Source organism: Pygocentrus nattereri, chromosome 6 (genome assembly GCF_015220715.1).
Source record: "Pygocentrus nattereri isolate fPygNat1 chromosome 6, fPygNat1.pri, whole genome shotgun sequence".
NCBI classification, from domain to species: domain Eukaryota; kingdom Metazoa; phylum Chordata; class Actinopteri; order Characiformes; family Serrasalmidae; genus Pygocentrus; species Pygocentrus nattereri.
The window spans coordinates 25,800,608-25,823,400 of record NC_051216.1 but is presented as its reverse complement, the minus strand read 5'-3'; the positions used below and the strand labels follow the sequence as shown (position 1 = coordinate 25,823,400).

Sequence of the window (22,793 nt, the reverse complement as noted above, 5' to 3'; positions counted from 1 at the left end):
AGGAGGAGTGAATGGAGAATGTATTCCTCACAAAGGTGAAAACTTTCATAAAGACACTTTTGACAATCATAAGCGTTGTGTATGGAGTAAAAAGGTCCAAAAGCATACTGAACTTAACCTAAGCAGTTCAGCAGACTGCTGATGAGCTAACCAATAGAGTGGTGTTGAGCTGAATAGCTTCCTGTATAGCTACAGTATAAAAAGTCTGCAGCCTGTGTGTAGATTCGAACCATGTCAGTACTTAACCCAGCCAGTATTAGCAGAAGTTAGTATTCTCATCGAGCGCATTTGATAGCATCTGCTAATAAAGAGGCTGTTAACACAGTGCTAATAAAGAGTGACAGTTTCCTCATTTTTTTATTTTTCATGATAGTTTTATAGTAAATATTGCTCACATTATTTAGTTTTTGAACACAATATCATATCATACATCATTAAAGTTTGGGAAAATATCAAGATTTTTTTTAAATACTGTCTGAAAGTTTAACTGACATAGCAACAAGAGAGAGGTGTGACTTTCTTAGAATTTTGCAGAAGAACAGTCAATTATCAATGAAGATGTGCTGTGTGCTGGCCAGTAGTCACTAATGATTCTAATAGAGGGACTCTATCAAAAGGAACAAGCTTCTCCAAACTGCTGGTATTACAAGCCCATGTATGTCTAGCATGGGGGTTCAACTGATTTTGAGTTCTGCTCAAAAAGTTAACATAAGGATACATTTTCATTTTACACGCATTTCCTCCAGGCCTTGTTTCCTTCACTCCACAATGTCAAGGTAAAAAGAGTTTTAAGACAGGTGTGATCTCTAACTCAAATCAAGAGATCTACAGGATGCTATGTGGTGACATCAAGATTCATAGAGCACCTGGCACACTCAGCCTATCACAGCAACACTCATTCACAGAACACTGTCAACCAAATCTAAACTACATCTACAAAGCTGTCATATCCTCAATTGCCTGGTTAAAAGGATAATTTTGCCTTGTTCTGCATGAGTCGCTGAGGCATCAAACCAGACCATGACATCCAGAAATGTGCTTAAACCTATTTCAACCAAGCATAAAAAAGGATATTGCAGTGAATTGCAGTGTAAAAAATTACAGTCCCTAGAAGAAAGCATTTCTGGTAATCTGTATTTAAAGGGGGGCACTCTGGTTTAGCGTTACACAGAGACTGGCATAACCCAGCACAGCCTGGCACAGACCACAGCAGAGCTAGGAGGCGAGGGAGATCAGACAGTGCACTTGTGTTTGGCTCCAGAGCTCATGCCCAGGATGAGCTCGTCTTCTTGGGTCATGAGTGAAAGCAGATGGCCAAGCAACAAAACGCATAATTCATGCACAACAGTGACTCCAGTATTTTACAGACTTACCAAAGCAGCTTCACTGACTCATAGTTCAGCCAAAACAGAAAAACATACACTGCGGTTTGACCAAACAGTCTGCCATACTCCTAAAAGCTAACAGGTACAACCAGGGCTTCACTTCCACTGGAACAAGTCAGATCCTCATCTGTTATGTCTCAGACTGGATCTGGCAACTATTTCAGTAGATCTTGCACCAGTTTCGCATATAAATTTTAGGGATGCATGATGACATCAGAATTATTTTGGACAGATGCTTAAATTTGGCTGATATTCTAAACTGATTTGATATTTATTGTACACAGGAAAAGCAGAAAGGTTAGGCTGCACTAAAATTTCAGCATTTTACTAATTTGTAATACATTTTGATTTTAGTTTCGACGTGTATTCTGCGTTTCATGAAGAAAAGCCAAAGCCAAAGTGAAGTTTGTGTTTTCTTTTGTCTGTTAGCGTTGTCATTTTAGGACTTGGCCATGAAAAAACAGAATAACGACTAAAATGAAATGACAAATAGGCGTCTTCAATTTATTTTCATTTTTATCACAAACTGCTCGTGTTCATGTGAAAAATGAAATTGCAAATGAAGGCATTTCATTTCATTTTCAATTTTGGCAGGATATTTGTGCAGATGTTCAGAAAACGAAATGGCAAAAAGAGGTTTTTCATTTACATTTTATTGTTTTCATTTTCATTTCCTTTTTGGCAGGATTTGCCTCCCATAGACATCCTACTAAATCTAATATATAGAAAGTGCTATAACATAAGTATGGAGCGCTGCCAAGAAATTGATTTAAGGAAAGGCGCTAAACCATTTTGACTCAACTTAGGCTGTAAACTAAGGATGAGAAGGGGAAAAAGTCAACTAGCTGAATACTCACTGACTAGTAAAACTCTACTAATGTTCTTGTGTCTGGAGAGATGTCTATGCTTTTGAGAGGAACTGTACTCTTTAATTGGCTTCTATCTACTTTAGGGCATTTTTTTTTAAAACACAAAAAGAAGACTATAAGAATATAAAAGGCACATGCCTTGGGTGTCAGACCACAGTGCAAGATACCTGACATTTCAAATCAATAACAGAATAACAGACACAGTGGTAAGGCTGACTGTACAGAGCACAGAAGAACAAGTTGATTATTAAACTAGAGGAATTTATATCTCCTGAAAATGGAGGGATAAATTCTATTACACTGTAGGGACTTGATAAAGGCTGTGATATGAGCCAAACTGATGATGGTAATATGACTCATTTCAGACACTGAACAGCATCATAAAAAACACAGAGTGGTGGGTTTACAAGAAATAACATAAGATAACATATGTAAACAGATATGCTAAGTCAAGCGATAAACAAAATGGCAACATACTTAAAGTAGTTATGCACTGAGACTTAAGTACTTAGGTCACTAAATTAGTCAATTTGTTTACCATGTTAAAAAGCTGAAAGTATAAAATAAGCACACAGTAGTGGACAATGTAGCTCACTCAGCCAGCTGCTTCAGGCAATGCTCAGCTAAAACTGATAGCATGAATGTCTTTATATTTAGTGTCTTATATTTAGTAAATTCCAGCAGCCTCCGATGGTGCGCAAGAAATATAATACATTATATATTATATTATATAAAAAAGACAAATGACTTCTGGATGAGTCCTGAGGGCTTTACATGCATTTGCTTTTATCTCAGAGTTAGGAATCTCTTATTTTAACTATTTTGGCCTTAAAATTACTCTCAATCTGCTTCAGTTGTTGACTACAACTCTTATTAAAAGTGAAGGGACATCTACAATAACATGTCATTGTTAATCTACAAAAAAAGGTTTACTTAAGCATCTAAAATGGTTTTATTTGAATAAAAAAAAAAAATACATAAATACACTATACCATGGCGTATACCAAAACCATAATTTTCATTATACTATGATGCAAACTTTTGCCCTTACCACCCACCACTACAAGCCACTAAAAAAGACCGTATACAAAGCAATTGGAAATAAGCCATTCTCCGATCTATGATACGGACCAGTACACAGAAAACAGTAGGAATTCTCCTTAGGCCACGAAGTTTTAAATTATTTATTTTTGTGCTCATCAGTATTAAAAAATTCATGACCACAATATTTTACACATATCACTGTACCAAATGACAGTTAAATGTAGAGTGTTGCTATTTCATGGAATGGAATAGAATAGTATCATGCTTGTTATCTCTCAGTACTACTAAAACTGAATTTCATTATGATTGCAGGTGGACTGTATATATCTTAACACTACGTCTGTAAAAATGAGGTTATTACAGCTTAAATAACAGCAAGAGACATTCAGAAATTCAACATACAGATTAAAAATAAATGAGGAGTAGAAGTTTTAGAGAATGTTTAGGGAAGATCTGACCCAACCAACAACACAAACCCCTTATCATGGAAATGGATTCAATAATCAATAATAGAATAGGGGATTACAAAAGGAATAGGGGATTAGACAAAGAAATACTGCAGAACTACTGATCAATGTCAATTGAAAATGTGGTTTACAAGTTGTAAAACTGTTTCAAGTGGACATAAATCTAAAAGAGGAACGCCCAATACTGGTCCTGGTGATTTACCACCACTGTGGTCAATCAAAATCACAAGTCTTTGCAACAGGTAAGTGCTAAGCACACCAAATAAAAAGTTAAAATATGTGGTTTTGAAACTGTAAACGTGACTCCTAATACCCCGACAGAGTAGAAGATGCTCATTTTTGACACATTTTCAAAGCCAAACAGAAAGAAAAAAAAAACTGCTTCATCATTGTCGATGCTCTGCGAATTGACACAATGCCCCTTTATTATAATAGCTAAAAACTATGTTAAAACATTGCTGTAAATAAAATTCACACATCCAGTAGTCACAGAAAAAAGTCCTTAAACTTTTCTCATGCCTGTAGAATTTGGTTTGGGATCCTTGCTATTTTAGGCTTTGGGTTTTGCTGGCATTGTTCTTAATATACATGTTGTCTGATTTATTAGCCATCAGATTTTAACTTGGTTAACTTATGTATCCTGTATCTGAGGGAACAGTGCTCTCACAGGCTTTACACTAAAAGGTGCTTAATGGTTGATTTTTTTTTTTTAAAGCCTGATCATTCACAGGTCAGCCAGGAATATATTTCTGCCTACACCACTGGTTCTAGCCAATGTGAATCTCATTATTCACAGCTCCACAAACTTTCTAATGTTTTTGGAGGAGTTCATGAATGCATGTCTTGCGTTCTTTCGCTTGTATCATTTTCCATGCACTGTGCAGCATCTGAAGAACTGACTATAAATGAATAAAGATGGTAGCTAGCCATGTAAACAGTAAGCCTTTTGGACCAACATCATTATAGAAATCCAAGTTGAACTGAGCGTACTGTAAAAGATCTTCTGTCACTATACATTTTATTACATTAAGTTAAACTTTAAATATAGAGCAATAACCAGGCCAGGTTCCGTCAGATCTTCTGGGAAACAATGAGCGTTATATTTAGACATCTATGCAATCTAATAAGTTTCCAGTCCTTATTTATGTTAATTAATTACATTAGGACTTTCTGTAGCCTATGCAAAAGAAATGGAATTAAATGGTTTTACGTTTGATCTAAGAAATGTGTTGGGGCTGGAACACAAGAACAGAAACAATATAATACTGGTTCTGCTCAGAGAAAGGCAATTCATTTTTTCCATTTCTCACCCCTGGTTCCAACCCTAATCCAGCATACCTGGTACAGTTAATGATGAAGGCCTTCAGGAGCACCTGAATATTAGAGTAAGGCACATTGAAACTGAACTCAGCTGGGCAGTATATCACCAGGAACAGGACTAGGCCTCCCTGACCTAATGAACAGAATTAAAGGAGCCAAAGAACAGTGTTAGTCTATCTGGCAAACGCCATGAAGACAGTTAACAGAGCAGTTAACTCAACTAACCTCAACTAGTAAAGTTCTCTGAGAAATTTAATGATGCAGGATACAAATCAAATGTGTCAAAAACACAAATCCAATTACACCCTCCCAGAGGCTTAGGCAATGACAGGACCTAAAACAGGGCTCAAAGTCATTAAAATACACGTTTTTTTATATTGATGGGGTCAGTTATAAACATTTTAACTAAAACAAAGCATAATGCGAGATGGTCTGCTCATTCAGTGGATTTTAGTAGGATTTTGCTGTGAAGACTTCTGTACCTATATCAATACAACAGTCTGTCAAGACGGGAACCACCAACTTTAGACAACATAGAATTGTACTTTCAGATTTAATGTGTAAATAGAGTGAAATATCTACTCAGGGTTTCCACAAACAAAAGCTCAAAGCAGAGAATTTCCTCCAACATCAAAAAAAGTGATCCAATAACAAAACTTGCATAAGCAATTTGGTTTTCCGTGGCAGGAGTGGAAAATACTTGAGTAATTGCACTTTGTTGCTTAAGAATTATTTTATAAAATTAGTATATTAAGTATTAATATATAGTATATAGCATTATTAAATACTGAATACTTGTGAGGAACATTCAACTGCCCACAGCTATACTAATATACTGTGATGCTGCACCACATACAACATCCAGGACAACTTACTCTGAGCTTTTAATAACTCAGAATTTGAATTTTTATCTGGAACTTTTCCTTTGAAAATATTCAAATATATGAATAAATTCACTCTCCATCACTCTGTGACAGGATATACTAAGTGATGAAAAAGAGCTGAAGAACTGAATTGTAATCTCAGTAGAGGAATAACACTACACACACAAAATAAACAGGCTTCTACAAACTCCCAAAATGAGACCAAACTCAACTGGAAAAAAACTTAATTACACATGAAATAAAAAAGAGACATTTGTCAGTGCAAATAACCACACCTGAGACAATGTGGCCTCAAAGATAATCCAGGCATAAATTTTCCAAGAACTGCCAAAAACTACAATTGTTTTGAGAGAACATATACAGCTCCCCAGAAAGGTGCCAAGTTATACCCAGGTAACCTTCAGTGGACGGTGCTGAAGCGGGACGGAAATGTGGTTTAGACAATTCAGAGCTTGATGGAAGGCCTTAACTTAAGTATGAACCTCCTGAAGTAAATGGCCAGATACCATACAAGACATATCGGGGATGGAAAAACACTACTACTAAGCATATAAGAAGACCGCTTTAAGAAAGTGGATGATCTTTGCAACTATAACATCATCAACACTGTAATTTGTATAACCAAGGGTATAGATGACTGACTGGTAAAGTATGACTGGTAAAGTATGTTTTATCTGCCCTTTGACTGTAAAATATAACACCCCAACACATTTGCATAAAGCATGTACTGACAGCAATTCAACTCTAGATGACCCTGAGACAGCAGTACCATAAAAATGCAAATAGGTTAGCATTCTAGCAGTTCTAAGCCAGCTGAATAATGCTCAGATGTGTGTTTTGTACTTTTACTTCATGTCTAACTAGGACAAACAGATAGAAAATTTGAGAAAAAAAAAAAAAAGACTGCAGTGGTGTAACTTGCAGCCATACGCACAGAATCAAGTTTGAGTTTTTGAAAGAAGACTGAACACTTATTTCTAATGAGGATGAACTTAAGACAGTTGCGCGCGCACACACACACACACACACACACACACACACACACAGTGACAAAGGATGAATAAACAAGTGGAAAAACATGAGTGTGGCTGCTTTCAGAACGGTGTATTGCATGATACAATTAAGCAAAATTAACATCCCACCACGCTCTGTGGCATGCCTAAAAATGCTGAACAGGCCCTACTGACCTGAATTTTGGATCAAGATGGTGGGAGGAAAAGATCTTTGAAAAAGGCTTACCATTCAGCACAGATAGCAGGAGCTTCAATCACAAAGACTGCTCAATTGGCTAGTGTTTTAAAAGGAATAGGAACCAAAATGACACATAAATTTAGCTCTACAGGACAGACATCAGTTAACACAGTTGGAAATTAAGGTCACGCACATTCACTGACCGTGAAGCTTGTGCATTAGCGCAATATGTAAGGAAAAACAGAAGAGCAACTACTGATTGAGGATGCCAGTGCAAGATGTCATCAGACTGTTTTAGCAACAGTTCATTTTACAGCAGGGTTACAAGGCACAACCCCCTCATTACAAAGTCTACTACATTCGCAGGTTCAGGGGTGCAAAAACCACAGATGCTGGTGAAATATAGTGATATGGTCAGATGAGCCATTCTTCACCATGTTCTCCACAGGTGGGGGAGCTCATGTCTTGCGTACACTAACAGTACTGACTTGAAGGCTTTACAACAATCATGAAGATATCCAGTGGTTCTATTGTGCCGTGGGGGAAATTTGCTGGCACAGCTTTGGATTCACTTGGCCCCTTACAGCAACTGCAAATCAATACAAAGTTATTCAAACAGATCACCTTTAACATATTTTGAAACATTTCTATCCTGATGGGAGTGATCTCTTTTAAGACAAAGACCCCTTTCACAGGGCAATGCGAGGTCACTGAATGGTTTGTTAAGTGTGAAAATAATGTAAATCATATGATCACGTTATGGCCTTTGCAGTCACCAGATCTCAACAAAACTGAACACCTATGAACACTTATGTTAGATTGTGGAACGACACGCAAGACAGCACTTGCCACACCAACACTGCCAAGGTGCATCAAAGTTGTTCCGGTCACCCAACACCTTGTTGACACTTGTTTTTTCTCTTTATCAGCCATCTTTATATAACACTTGTAGATCTGGACAGTAAAGGACTCCAGATGACTCTTGAGACAGCACTCAGGCTAGGTTCTTGCAATTTCTTCACAATACAATGTGTCACAGTAAAAAAAGTCACAGTAATCGAATACAGAATACAATGAGACCCCTGAGGTTGTACCTAAACATTAGCTTGGCCAGCCACTCCACTATGTTTTTCTTTAAGTGTATAAGAAAAATCAGTTACACAGGTTCTGAAATCAGCAGTGCTATAGAAATAAAAGGAACAGTAAGTTAATATTCTATCAGTTAATCTCAGCATAGCTAATTTTGCTACTTGCACAGTAGCTCTCTTAAATCCAGCCTGCTCTTTTCATGCCTGTTTGAACTTTGTTCTCACCAACCCTCTGCTACGGATCCCAAACTGAGTCAGTGTTTGCTTGATAAGAGACATTCCCATAAACCGTGAACATATGGGCATGAATGCACACCCCTAGCCAAAACAGTGCAACTTACACTACATATATGCCCAACTGCAAAGTAACATATTTAGGGCTCACTCAAAAGCCCTGCTGAGGGAGGGAAAAGTCTCTCATTGAAACCAGTTTTGCATGTTATCTTAGCTTTACACCAGAGCTAGTCCAGATTGTTGAAGTTGGCATTGATGCCGTTTGGCATGAGCTGCCAGCTACACTGTGGCTTGCTCACTGAGAATAAAACCCCATCCCCCAGTACTGTTAAACATCCCGTTGTTCCCTGCAGAGCTCCCTGCTGTTCTCTCGATGCGGTGACACCACAGTCTGTCATTTCTGCATTTCCACTGTTGCGCTGACAACCCTTAGAAAATGTGAACATTTCTAGATAGGCACCACCCTGTATTGTGTTATAGTACACAGAACAGTGTTATAGAGCAATACAATAAAGTCAACTCACGCTGACTGCTCACTTTGCTCTGCTGCTTCAACAAGCACTTCGACAGTCAGAGGTCCTTGTAACAGAGCATTTCATCAACACTTAGAACTGCAACAATCGCCGCAACAACACAATGGCTGCCTGCTGACCATAATGCCAGGCACATCACCACAATGTGTTCTCAACCATTGTAATTATATCTTACCCAAACACAATCGGGTGCTGAATCTTCTCAGTACTGAATTCAGCACACAGCTTCACTCTGGGCATGACACATGGTGAAAAACACTTACTGTGCCTTCTTTTCAACAACCTGATTGGCTGCCGCCCAGTGAAATTCTCTTCTTATTTGTATAAAGAGCCCCCTTCATGGCAGTGGTATGACGCATCATGCCAGCAAGTGTGCCACTGCAACAACGTCATCAATACTGCCTCAGACAACAGGGTTAAGATGGAATCACCTTCACCATTCACTTTCCCCCCCCCCAAGCTTTTATTTTCTGGCAGAATTTACAGGAAGTAACAGCTCTATCCACAAGCTACTTTCCAAAACCCAGTTTCACTTACGGTAAGGGGGCACTGCAGAATCAGGCTTTCTAAAAGCAATAAACCAAGATACTTTGCATTACAACAATTTTAGGGTGCTTTTAGGCACAGCACTCCAAATTAGGGATGCATTAATACCAGTAGTGGTATCAGCCCGATACTATGCTCATTTACTGATACTCATAAAATTCCACAGATAACAACATCTGTTACTGCCTAATACCATGTGATGTAACCCTAGTGTATGCTGCAATGCTCATCAACAAACAAAACAAGCTCACAGTGAAGGAGTGTCTGCGTACAAAGTATTTCAGCCAGACATAAACTGTGTAATTTTAGTTTTTAAACACACAGAAACACAATCACAACAACTTTCTCAAAAACTGCGGCATTTGCTACCAAATTCCATAGCTTTATCTTTTATTTTAAAGGCTGTAGAGAGATGTGCCACGTTGCACAGAAGCTAAAAACCAGGTGGGTACAAGTTAGCATAGCGTTTCATAGGCTTTGTCTGTACGCGATAATCTATTCAAACATGTCCATAACAAGACTTCTAAAATCGCACAGCAATATGAGTGTTGAGCTCCTAAGATTCAATAGCCTTCGAATGTGATGTATGTTGCCACTGTGCTACAGAGAGTGTTGCTGAAAGACAAATGAGGATCAAAACTATTAAATAAAACATACTTTACAGCTGTACAGAAGTGATTTTCTGACATAGAAAAAACCCACTCTACACTGTAGTGCCACATGCTACTCCTAATGCAGTATAGCTAGCTAATTCATGTCATTTAAAATCAGCTGGATTTTACTGATTTAAGTGTTAAGTACACTGCAGTCATTTACACTAATAACTACTTAATTCTACGCAAGTTACTCACTATGGCATGGGTATTGGAAAGTATCATTGTACTTATACCAGTTTTGAAATGGTACTGATGCATTTGGAGCAGGGATGCAATCAGCTGTTCGCCAGAGGTCGCTGAGGCACAGCTAACAAGACTTTGTCTGGGGCAGGCGTGTGGAAAGGGGGGATGCTGGAGCCTATGGTGTGGCAAGGGATTGCTGACAAAAAATATGCCCTAATTCTGATTAGCACAATAAAAAAATAATCCCAGCTTCTTCCAACATAGTCCTGACCAATTCAAACCCAAAAGAGGAAATATAAAAGAGCAAGAATAGCTAAAACAGAATGACCAGTATCATTCATTAGTTAATGACAACAGTAACTAATGCAGGAGCTTACAGCTAAAGGCATGAAGGAAACAGGTTAAGTAAATAAGTTGACAATGTATTTTAAGCTCTGAAATGCAAAGATTGCTACTATAGTTAATGAATGACCTCCATTTCAAAGAATCAGCAGTACTGTAACACAGCCAAATAGTAAGACCTGTCTACCTGACAGAAATTCTCACTATTGATCACTCACCATGATGAGTGTGTTCTCAAATTTCCTGCATGCCTACATCCACTTCTTTTCACATTGCCATTACCAATGCCAATGCATTCATACCGCTTGATGTAATAATACACGCGCTGCTGCTTTACAAAACTACCACAGTATGGTGCTGCTAATAAGATGCTTAAGTACTCAGTAGTATTAAGAGTGCAGAGTAGTGACTACTTCCTTCAATCTTTTTCTGCAAACTGAGAGCAGCAGGTGTAGTGAAATCTTCCAAATGCAACAAAGTATATTGCTTCACTCTGATAGTTCTAACATGCAGCCATTGTAAAAGACGGCACAGAAATGAGAAAATGATGAAGCTGTCTGCTACAGGGTTAGAGGTCAGTTAATACAGATTAGTCAAACTCAGATCTGAAGCCCACAGAGTCTAGATACACACACAGAGTACATGCGTAGAAAAATCTAACATCCAGCGGTGTGATTCATTACAAAGCAATTATGATCATCGTAAAGCTCAGTTTTAGAAATATCACAATAAAGAACATCACAGAATAAAAGCTGAGCATAAAAATGAACTAATTATCCAAATGTGAACATGAGTGAAAATGAGCAATGTGTCTAATTACCAACTTACAGTCTTATTCAAGTCATAAGCTGCTGAATAATTAAATTTTACATAACTCGTCCAAGTATACATACACCAAACAGAAAATTCAAAGATAAAACCTTACCTTACAAACACCACCACTATACCCATCAGATGACAGACCTATGCTAAGCAATACAAAGTATTCTTGTACAACTGACAAAATATAGATTACACACACACACACACACACACACACACACACACACACAGTCCAGTTTATTAGAAACATAAACATTGAAGATTTTGAGAGTGTAGATAGGGACATCAGCTGATGCACAAATTTCCTCTAACTCAAACGGTGCATTAAAAAAAAAAAAAAAAAAAAAAAATGGCTCTTGGCTGGAAATCGTTGGATGGTGGACCACCCTCAACCAAGCACTGACACTAACACATGTTAAAAACTTAAACAACACAGACACGCCGGACAGAATTGCACCAGCGCCACACACACTACCACAGCATTACATCACTGCTGTGTTGAGAATCATCTATGACAAAATAACATCTGAACAGATGTGGTCCTGCTGTCAGATATTTGTGGCATCTGTATCTGCAGCTAAATTACCTAAAAATTCATTAGTATATGAACATCTAGTGAATGAACTGTAGTATTACAAACAGAAATCCTTTCAGCAAACGTTTCATCAGTGGTCTTACCTGTGTCGATGCTCATCATGTCCTCCTTGGCCATGTATGACCTGGCCACCACTATGTCTTCCCTCCTTCCCTGGCTCGATGTGCGGTATCAAAACGTCCTCCAAACCCAAGTCAAATCGCTTGTGTTTGGAATTGTCTGGAAGAAAGAAAAACGCTCCAAAGCAAAGGGTGATGAAGGCACTGAGGATGAGGAGGAGGATAAACTTCTCAGAGAGCCGCAAGGTTGCTCTGTGGTGGGGGAACGACGAGGCACCTGGAGACAGAGTGGGTATCCTACGTCCCGAGAGAGGCAGAAGAGCCGGCGTTGTCATATTTTTATATTAAAATGGAATATGGAGGGACAAACGTCAAGGTTGTCTCATGCAGGCCACTCTTATCTCATTGCAGCAAATGTGCGCCCAACTGCCAATCTGTGTTTAGTTCCAGTACAGGAAGAATGTCTTGTCCATCAGAAAATCTGCATCATTTTGGTCTGAAAATAAAGAAGACATCATTTGCTTTGGCTGGATATGGTGATAAATTTGACAGGCATGGGGAGGCTGAAAAGGGAATTTCAGTTTCCATGGCAATTTCAGTTTCTTCAGTTAAAGCGGTCAAATAACATGAAACCTGGCAGGCACCGAGAAATATCTAAGAGATATTAACCATAGAAAAATGATATTATTCTTGGAAGGAAATAGGACCTTACAGCGAGAAACTGGGCTGACCTACTTGACAGCTGAGAAGCATTTTATATAGCTATCAATGCAGGCAAGAACACCACAAACTGCACAGCTGAGTTAACGGCAACGTTAATGTTAGACCTATAAGCTAACGTTAGCCAGCTCGTTAACTAAATGACTAAATTAACTAGCTACAAAACATCATTAAGGCGTTTTATGTGAGTTAAACAATTGACCACTTTTAAATGAACCTATCTGAAAAGGGAGAAAGATCACATTCAATTTTATTCTGAAACAGAGAAGCTGTTTTAAATTCCTACCAGAAACTGCAGACAGCAAAGAGCGACCAGCCAAACTGATAACGATACCGTTAGCGTTAGCTATTAATCACGACCTCAGCAGCAACGCAGACCCACTGTGGCTTTAACCGGTCTTTCCACATACCGTGCGAATCCAGAATCATTCCTGTCCATGGTCCTCGTCCTCGTCCTCGGTGGTGCTCCAAGCGTCTCCCCGACTGTAAACTCGCTCTGGTGGAGAGGGCGATGCATTAGCTGGGCAGCTAGCTAACATTAGCTAGCAGCGCTTTGAAAATAACGCCAGGCGTGCGATTCCTCACCGCAAGCTGGGCATGTTTCATTGAAATTTCTCACACATTCAGACGTTTTTTACAGGGAAAAACAGTAAATATATTAGAAATATTACCCTAGCTATACCATTTAGTACAGATGAAGCTGCTGTCGCTGAACAGTTACATCGGTGGCAGTGTTTAACCTAGACGCACATCGAAAGCAGCTCTCCTAAGACTTTTATATTAAATATTTCCGTCTCAGTCTCGTTATGCACATACAGTGGAATATAACTTCTATCTATCGGTTATAACGGGTCTGTGTAAAACAGGCCTGCCGCGCCACCTTCTCCAAATAGCAAGATTACCACCTACACCGACTAGCTTAACCCTACGTATTTATTAGAGTTGAAATAGTCGCATCAAAGCCACTGGACGTTTACCAACTCGACTGCGCGCATAATCTGCAGAACAAGTCTCGCAGACAGCCCGACCTGCATTGAATGCTGCGCCTTTTTCTGTAAAGGCATCTGAACTAGCTAACGCCGTGGAGCGGACCGATCATCTATCTAACCGCTGCTGCATCGCCTCATCGGTGCCGCGGGTTAAATCGCCGCCATTGGACATCAAGCCAAGAACGTGTCCATAAAGACAAGGATTTCCATAGCAATTCTCTATCTTTAAGTCCTCCTGTTGAATCCAAGCTCGCCTAAACCTCCCTTTTTCCAGTAGCCATGGGCACCGCCAGCCTCTTATGTCCAGGATGTTGTCACTGCAACAACTAAGTACTCCTCCCCTCAGTCCTCCAACATCCCATCCACTGGCGCTTAGTAAAGCCAGGGAGCGTCTCGCAATTACCATCCGCGAACTGTTCATAAGACTGCTCTTTCCGATTCGATTTAGTTTGGTGAATAATCTTAACCCGCTCAGGTCTTTTCTTTACTTAACTGGAAATCTAATCCCGCACGCACCGTATATCAGAGCTTAAAAATTCATGTTAAATAACCATTTGGATGAAGCCGTAAAATCGGAGGAAACACTCTTGGGGTTGTACCCCAACTATTTATCAGATTCTCTGTTTAGGATTTATAGCCTTGGCACGAGTGTGCTTGTCAAAAAATGTGCTCACATTGTGCTGAGGTGTGAAGCTATTCATTTAATTCACTCAGTTACTGGGTCCTTGAGCTGCCAGTAGGCCAGTCTGTTCGTGCTCTCCTCGCTGATTTATCTCACTCAGCCTCAGAGGGTGAATTAGTGGCAGTTCTGTGGTTGGCTGCAGACGTGTCGTATGCTTTGTGCAAATCCCTCTTTGGAAGACACATCATGTGTGAGTCATGCTCAGGGAAGCAGTGCCTGTGAATCGGGCTCACTGCCAGTATGAGAAGAATCAAGAACCAACAAAAAAGGAGCATATATTTGAGGCACATTTGAGACTGATAAATTGATTTGAGAGCGCAGATAACTCATTGACCCACTCTTGTAGGCAAAAAAAAAAAAAAACACGACCGCAACAAAGACTGATTAACTCAGGAGGAAATGAGGTGAAGGGGTTATTCTGAAAGAGAGAATACAGTAGGTAAGGACATCATACTGCAACAGGTCTCTATTAGAGAGTGAGTGTTTTGGCCAGCACGGCGAATTGTGATAGCTTGTGATACCATGTCACACTTGAGATGTGCTAACTCAGTCAAGGGCACACTGACTGGCTTTGGTGCAGAGAGGAGCCTGTCAATAAGCAATAACAATGGATGGGGGCGACACTGGAGCAGGCAATTCAGTTAATGGAGCAGCACAGTGCTGCCACGTTGCCAAGAAGAAAGATGACGAGTGCGGAATATGGCATGACGGGCAGGTGTGGGACGAAGCCTCATGAGCCTCAGAAATAGCTGGTGCTGGGGAGTCATCCAAAACCATGACTGATGGTTTCATGGGAAAAGATCCAGAATGGGCTCTCTCTGTAGCCACAGTCAGGATGGCTTACACAATGGTTTTCAAAAAAAAAAAAAGCTTAACAGGACTTGAGGACTTGCTATGGTGACACAGTTCAAACAACAGCAGGTGGTATCCAAATAGGTGATGCAATGGCATTAGTTGGATGCCGCTCTGACACTCTTCTTTTTTGGCAGATGTTAAGCTCCAAATAATAGAGCCCATGGGCCATTTGCCTTGACTGCATTTCCAACACAACTTATATACCATAAAAATGAGTTATTATGCATTCCCTGTCTTTGGAATTCAAGAGTACACTAAATGATAAAATAATTGAAATAAAAATGAGATGTAGTCTAGCTATTTGTGTAGTCACTATGTGAGCCAGAGAGTAGGCAAGTGGCCCATATATTTGATTTGCATCCAAAGAATGGTGCTGTTTAAACAGTAGCCCACTCATTTTCCTATTTTTCTCAGTTGAAAGCTGACTGACAGTCAATCAAACACAAATACTACATATTAGAGCTGCTTTTAGGTTATAGAGCTGAGGATTAGTGGGCAGGCCGAAGCCTGGTGTTATCATTTATCATGATGGGGGTGACCTTCTGAGTGTGTTTTATCACAGCCACTGCTGTTGGTTGTACACTCCACAAGTCCAAAACTATCCAGACAGCCCTTCTAATGTTATACTTCAATTATCAATAGAATGGGACAATCCGAAGCAGCTCTACTATCACCAAGCCCAGTGCCAAGCATCAGCTAGAGAGGTATAAAGCACTGGGCTGTGGATCAGTGGAGCCGTATGCTCTGAAGTGATGGAGCACCAGATGATTTGGGATGATTAGGAGTGGCGTTCGTGATCCAGAACTAAGCATCCAACATCAGTACCTGACCTTACTAAAGCTCTTGTGGCTGAAAGCAATCAAATCCTCACAGCAATGTGCCTTCATATCATCTAAAGTCTTCACTGAAGATCAGAGGCTGTTACTGCAGCAAAGGAGATAAACTCCCTATTAATATCATTGATTTGAGGAGAACCATTAGATGAGCAGGTGTCTACAAACTTTTTGACATATAGTTTATTATCACAACAACTATGAGTACATCAGTGGTCACTTGTGGTTCATGGCATGTCTTCAACATATTTCAAAACACCATTATGCTCCCCATTCATAAACTCTTGGCCTATCCAGGTGTATTTCTCATGTACAACATGTCAAATCTAAATGCGTTACACTGCTCTCATCTGAGCAAGTGAGCATCTCACGCTCTACTTCAAACAGCTCTTAGAAGCCCAAAGGGGATCTAATACTGTGTTATGCAAGTTGTCCTGGAAACCAGATTTCTCTTGGCAAATGAATTATTGACACTGTGCTGATACGAACTAATCTAGATAAATAATTCAGACGTAAGTCCTGATTCTTGAAGATAAGAGATGAAAGGGAATCATCCATTGCAATTTTGAGATAAAGAACCAGTGTGAGTTATCAGGTTTGTATTACAGCAATGCGGCTGTGGCACTGAGACGTGATGGATGACTGGCAGACGAATGCAAGATCTCACATTAAACTGAATTGATGGAAGATGAGTTAAGCAGTGAAGAGAAAAGCTCAACACACTGTGACTAAGAGATGACATTACACTGCTCATAATAGGGTGCAAAAAGGCTGAAAATGGATAAACTGTGGACAAATACAGAAAATATGCCGAAAACAGTTTATATAACAGATGACTGACCAAAATGATATAGATGTATTAATCAAATGAGGCTAATAATGAAAGTGAACTTTCGTGAGCAGTACTCACAATAGCAGAGTAACCTTAAACATTTAGTTGACAGAGAGACTTACATTTTTTTCTTCGTTTGAGGTCTCCAATATTTGTACCTTTTATAATGAAAGCCAGTTTAATGATTTGTGTCTCTATGCTTCTAATATACTCTCTACTCTTCCTTTGAATATAATAAGTCTTTCCAGTAACAATGATAAATTTGTTTATTATTTATTTATACTTAAACATTGTTTTTCTGTTATTGCTTTATCAGAAACATGGCTTACAGGGGATCATTAAACTTCCTAAACATGACTCAGTTCGTTATGTTAAAGACAATAGATCTGGAGGTGGAATACCTCTGTTTATTATAAGGATTGTGAATTTAAAATTAGGGATGATGTCATTTTGAAATCAGATAGAGCTGAGATAGAATCTGTTTTTTTGGAGCTTTCTGGTACTTTTATCAGAAAGAATGTTATTGTTGGTGTTATCGACCACCTGATTCTGTCGTCAAAGATTTTAATGAAAATCTGTCCAGATCACTTGACTTGATAAATATGGAGAATAAATGCTGTTATATTTAAGATGATTTTAATATAAATCTTTATATAAACATTTTAATGAAAGTCTGTCCTGATCACTTGACTTGATAAATATGGAGAATAAATTTTGTTATATTTTAGATGATTTTAATATAAATCTTTTTATAAATAAAGTATATACCCCTACCGGGGATTTTCTTTCTTAAAAAGTTCAAGAAAATTCAGCAACTTCGACCAATAACATCTTAACTAATTCTTTGAATGAAGTGGTGAAATCTGGAGTACTGATTTCTGATTTCTGAAGTACTGATTTACTGATTTTTTCAGTATTATTTGATTGACATTAATAAAACCAAAAATACTAAGAAAATAATATACAAATGAATTACGAGGAAGTCAAATATTTCTAAATTTAAAGACATGCTTGCTAATACTTTGTGGAATGAAAAATATGGGGAAAATGATGCTGATTTTGCATCTCAAAAGTTTATGAAACTTATTAGTCTAAGCTTCAATGAATGTTTTCCAGTTGACACTTTCAGCAAGAAATATAGTCTTATAGATATAGACTTCAAAAAGCCTTGATTTACAGTATATGTATTGAAGATGTTGAGGAAAAAATTAATTGTATAGAAAATATATTGTAAATCCTACTCCTCTTACACACAGTGTCTACGACTCCCATAGAAGTAAGTATATCCATTCTATTAGAACTGCAAAAAATGTATTTAAAGGACATCAAAATGGCATTGATAAATAATAAATCAGTTATTACAAACAGAAAAGACTGCTATAGAGGTGCCATCAGTTATGTTAGATAGTGAAAATTCTCTATTTTTTTATATAGCTCATAAATTTAACAATTGTTTTGTTAATATTTGTCATGAATTACCTAACAATATACCTATTTGTCATGGCAATCCCTGGATTTTATTACAAGAAACTTCCTCATTATTTCTTCTTTTAACTCTACTAAAGTAATAAATATGTGATATAATTGATGGATTCAAATATCTTCAGCTGGCCATGACAATATTTCAGCATTCCTTGTTAAGCAGGTGAAGCAGTCAATATTGCAACTACTTGCTTATATTACTCTTTGTCCATGAAAACAGGTGTTGTGCCAAAGGACTTAAAGGTTGCCAAAATTGTTCCTATTTTCATGTTGATTCACTTTGTTTTAATAATTATAGACCTATATCTATACCTGGGGCAGTCATGGACTAGAGGTTAGGGAACCAGCCTTGTGACTAGAAGGTTGCTGGTTTGATCCCCAGAGCCGACAACACATGACTGAGGTGTCCTTGAGCAAGACACCAAACCCCCAACTGCTCCCCGGGCACTGAAAATTGGGCTGCCCACTTCTCCGGGCAAGTGTGCTCACTGCCCCCTAATGTGTGTGTGTGCTCACTAGAGTGTATGCGGTGTTTCAGTTCATGGATTGGTTAAATGCAGAGGTGAAATTTCCCCGTTGTGGGACTAATAAGGGTCACTTAATCTTAATATCAATTTTGCCATGTTGTCTAAGATATTAGAAAAAAATAATACATAAAAGGATCCTTTTTCATCTAGATTCTTATTCAGTTCTTTATAAACATCAGTGCCGTTTTCGGAAAAATCCATCTACTTATATGGCTCTGCTCCAACTGATTGACAAAGTTTCCTCTGCACTCGAAGAACAAAAAATTGCTTAATGTTTTCAAAAGCTTTTGATACAGTTAACCATCAGATATTATTGAAAAAGTTGTATAAATATGGTTTTCAGGATATTACATAGAACTGGTTAAAATATATATTTCAAACAGAAGGTAGTTTGTTTGTAGTAAGGGTTGCTATTGCAGCTAAACTTTTTGTGCGGGGTTCCAGAGGGATCCATTCTTAGACCATTATTACTTCTTATTTATATTAATGATTTGTATAATGTTTCAAATATTCTTTCTCCAATGATGTTTGCAGAAGACACAACCCTTGTTGCTACACATTTAAATTTCAACCCATTGATTAAGGATGTTAATGTTGGTTTAAATGCCTATACTACATGGTTTAGATTAAATCAACTTTCTTTAAATATAAAATGTCTAATTCTATCATTTTAGTGGTTATTGGAGAGAACAAATAAACTGGGTTAGCAGAAAAATAAATAAATCTATTGGTATTATAAAGAAGGTTGGTCATCTGGTTAACACAAATTGTTTACTGTTCATTATAGTCTAATTTATCCTTCATAATAGTGTGGGCAAGTAGGTTCTCCACTAGTCTTCACAATATCTGGGTCCTTCAGAAACATTTTCTTAGGATTGCAACCCCTTCAGATTTGTATACATCTTTTATACATCATCATTTATACATACATTGTTTTATACATCATTTGCTCCTTTATTTCAGAGACTTCAAATTCTTACAATTTATGACAGCTATATTTTTCAAATAGGTGTTTTTATTTAGAAGATATATTCAAGTGAACGGAATGTTAAAACTCATTTCACAGTCAGACGTTCATCCATATTCAACTCGTAAATCTTCAAATCTTCATCCTCTTATATTTCTCACTTTTAAGGTAAATTTTCAATAGGATTTAGGGGCCACTAAAACATGGAATCGACTTACCTATTTAGCAAAAATTGTTATTTAAAATCCTATAAAAGATACTTAAAAGATAATTAAATATCTGCACTGTAGTTGTTCCTCTATTGTTTTATTGGCTTAATTTATTGTGATTTAGTTAGTATGGTTGTATAAATCTCTATAATTTCATAAAGATGTATTTATATGTCATATACGCATGGACTATCTTCTGCACATACACAACGCACATATATGCTTACATATTCAAATGTCTTTGTTTAATGTGTTATATCTAGGCTAATATTTAAGTTGTTTGAAGTTTGTTTTATGTTACTATTATGTTATGTATATTATTTAGTATTTTTCATTATATTGTGTAATTTTATTGTTATTTAGGTGGAGGCTTTATATAGGCCTCTTAGGTTTATGCCTCTCCCTGCATTGTATGTAATCTTAGTCTATTTGTATGTACTTTAAACTGTGCAAAATAAACTAAACAGTAACGTGTTACACTAGTTAGATGAAACTGATGCAGAAATAAAGTTAAATGCAGGTTATATTCTTCTCTGAATCAGATCTTAGAACATTCAAGAACTGCCACTGATTCATAATAATTCAATGGAAAACAATAGCTGTATAACATTCTGCAAATGCTTGGTCAAGACTGACAACAGATTTAGCTGAATTTACATTAGGATGTAAGGAGGATGCTGTTGAAAGGAATAAGTTACACAACTCCCATTTCAGATCCTTACTTTAATGCAGTGTAAATGAGTCATAGTGCATTACTGCCATCTAGTGTTGCTTAAAAACTGGCCAACTAAAAGCTTATGTCTCATTCATGAACAAAACATTAAATGAATCCTAAACTTGTTCTTAAGATCAGTTCTCAGGATTTGCTTATGAGTGAATTCCAAAAACGTCCACAAAACATGTACTCTAATACCTATAACACCTGTAACAAATCATGTACTCTAATGCCTATAACACCTATAACAAATCATGTACTCTAATACCTATAACACCTGTAACAAATCATGTACTCTAATACCTATAACACCTGTAACAAATCATGTACTCTAATGCCTATAACACCTATAACAAAACATGTACTCTAATGCCTATAACACCTATAACAAATCATGTACTCTAATACCTATAACACCTGTAACAAATCATGTACTCTAATGCCTATAACACCTATAACAAATCATGTACTCTAATGCCTATAACACCTATAACAAATCATGTACTCTAATGCCTATAACACCTATAACAAAACATGTACTCTAATGCCTATAACACCTGTAACAAATCATGTACTCTAATGCCTATAACACCTATAACAAATCATGTACTCTAATGCCTATAACACCTATAACAAAACATGCACTCTAATGCCTATAACACCTATAACAAAACATGCACTCTAATGCCTATAACACCTATAACAAAACATGTACTCTAATGCCTATAACACCTATAACAAAACATCTACTCTAATGCCTATAACACCTGTAACAAATCATGTACTCTAATGCCTATAACACCTATAACAAAACATGTACTCTAATGCCTATAACACCTGTAACAAATCATGTACTCTAATGCCTATAACACCTATAACAAAACATGTACTCTAATGCCTATAACACCTGTAACAAAACATGTACTCTAATGCCTATAACACCTGTAACAAATCATGTACTCTAATGCCTATAACACCTGTAACAAAACATGTACTCTAATGCCTATAACACCTATAACAAAACATGTACTCTAATGCCTATAACACCTGTAACAAATCATGTACTCTAATGCCTATAACACCTATAACAAAACATGTACTCTAATGCCTATAACACCTATAACAAAACATGTACTCTAATGCCTATAACACCTGTAACAAATCATGTACTCTAATGCCTATAACACCTATGACAAAACATGTACTCTAATGCCTATAACACCTATAACAAATCATGTACTCTAATGCCTATAACACCTATAACAAATCATGTACTCTAATGCCTATAACACCTGTAACAAATCATGTACTCTAATGCCTATAACACCTATAACAAATCATGTACTCTAATGCCTATAACACCTATAACAAATCATGTACTCTAATGCCTATAACACCTGTAACAAATCATGTACTCTAATGCCTATAACACCTATAACAAATCATGTACTCTAATGCCTATAACACCTATAACAAAACATGTACTCTAATGCCTATAACACCTATAACAAATCATGTACTCTAATGCCTATAACACCTATAACAAAACATGTACTCTAATGCCTATAACACCTATAACAAATCATGTACTCTAATGCCTATAACACCTGTAACAAATCATGTACTCTAATGCCTATAACACCTATAACAAAACATGTACTCTAATGCCTATAACACCTATAACAAATCATGTACTCTAATGCCTAAAACACCTATAACAAAACATGTACTCTAATGCCTATAACACCTGTAACAAATCATGTA

General features: G+C 37.5%; 1 protein-coding gene across 2 annotated transcripts in view; it reads right to left on the bottom strand.

The window, feature by feature from the left end:
* The window catches only part of man1a2 (mannosidase, alpha, class 1A, member 2), a 145,776-nt gene extending 131,521 nt beyond the window's left edge, over positions 1-14,255 (bottom strand). The window contains exons 1-3 of one of the 2 annotated variants that reach the window (XM_017722153.1): positions 13,610-14,255; positions 13,349-13,434; positions 12,243-12,714 (exon numbers count right to left, since the gene is read on the bottom strand). In XM_017722153.1, coding sequence (XP_017577642.1) covers positions 12,243-12,553 — 311 coding nt within the window. In that variant the 5' untranslated portion in view covers positions 12,554-12,714; positions 13,349-13,434; positions 13,610-14,255. Of the gene's footprint in view, positions 1-12,242; positions 12,715-13,348 lie in introns of both variants that reach the window. The other variant, XM_017722152.1, reaches the window with a different exon arrangement.
* Positions 14,256-22,793: the final 8,538 nt, after the last annotated feature.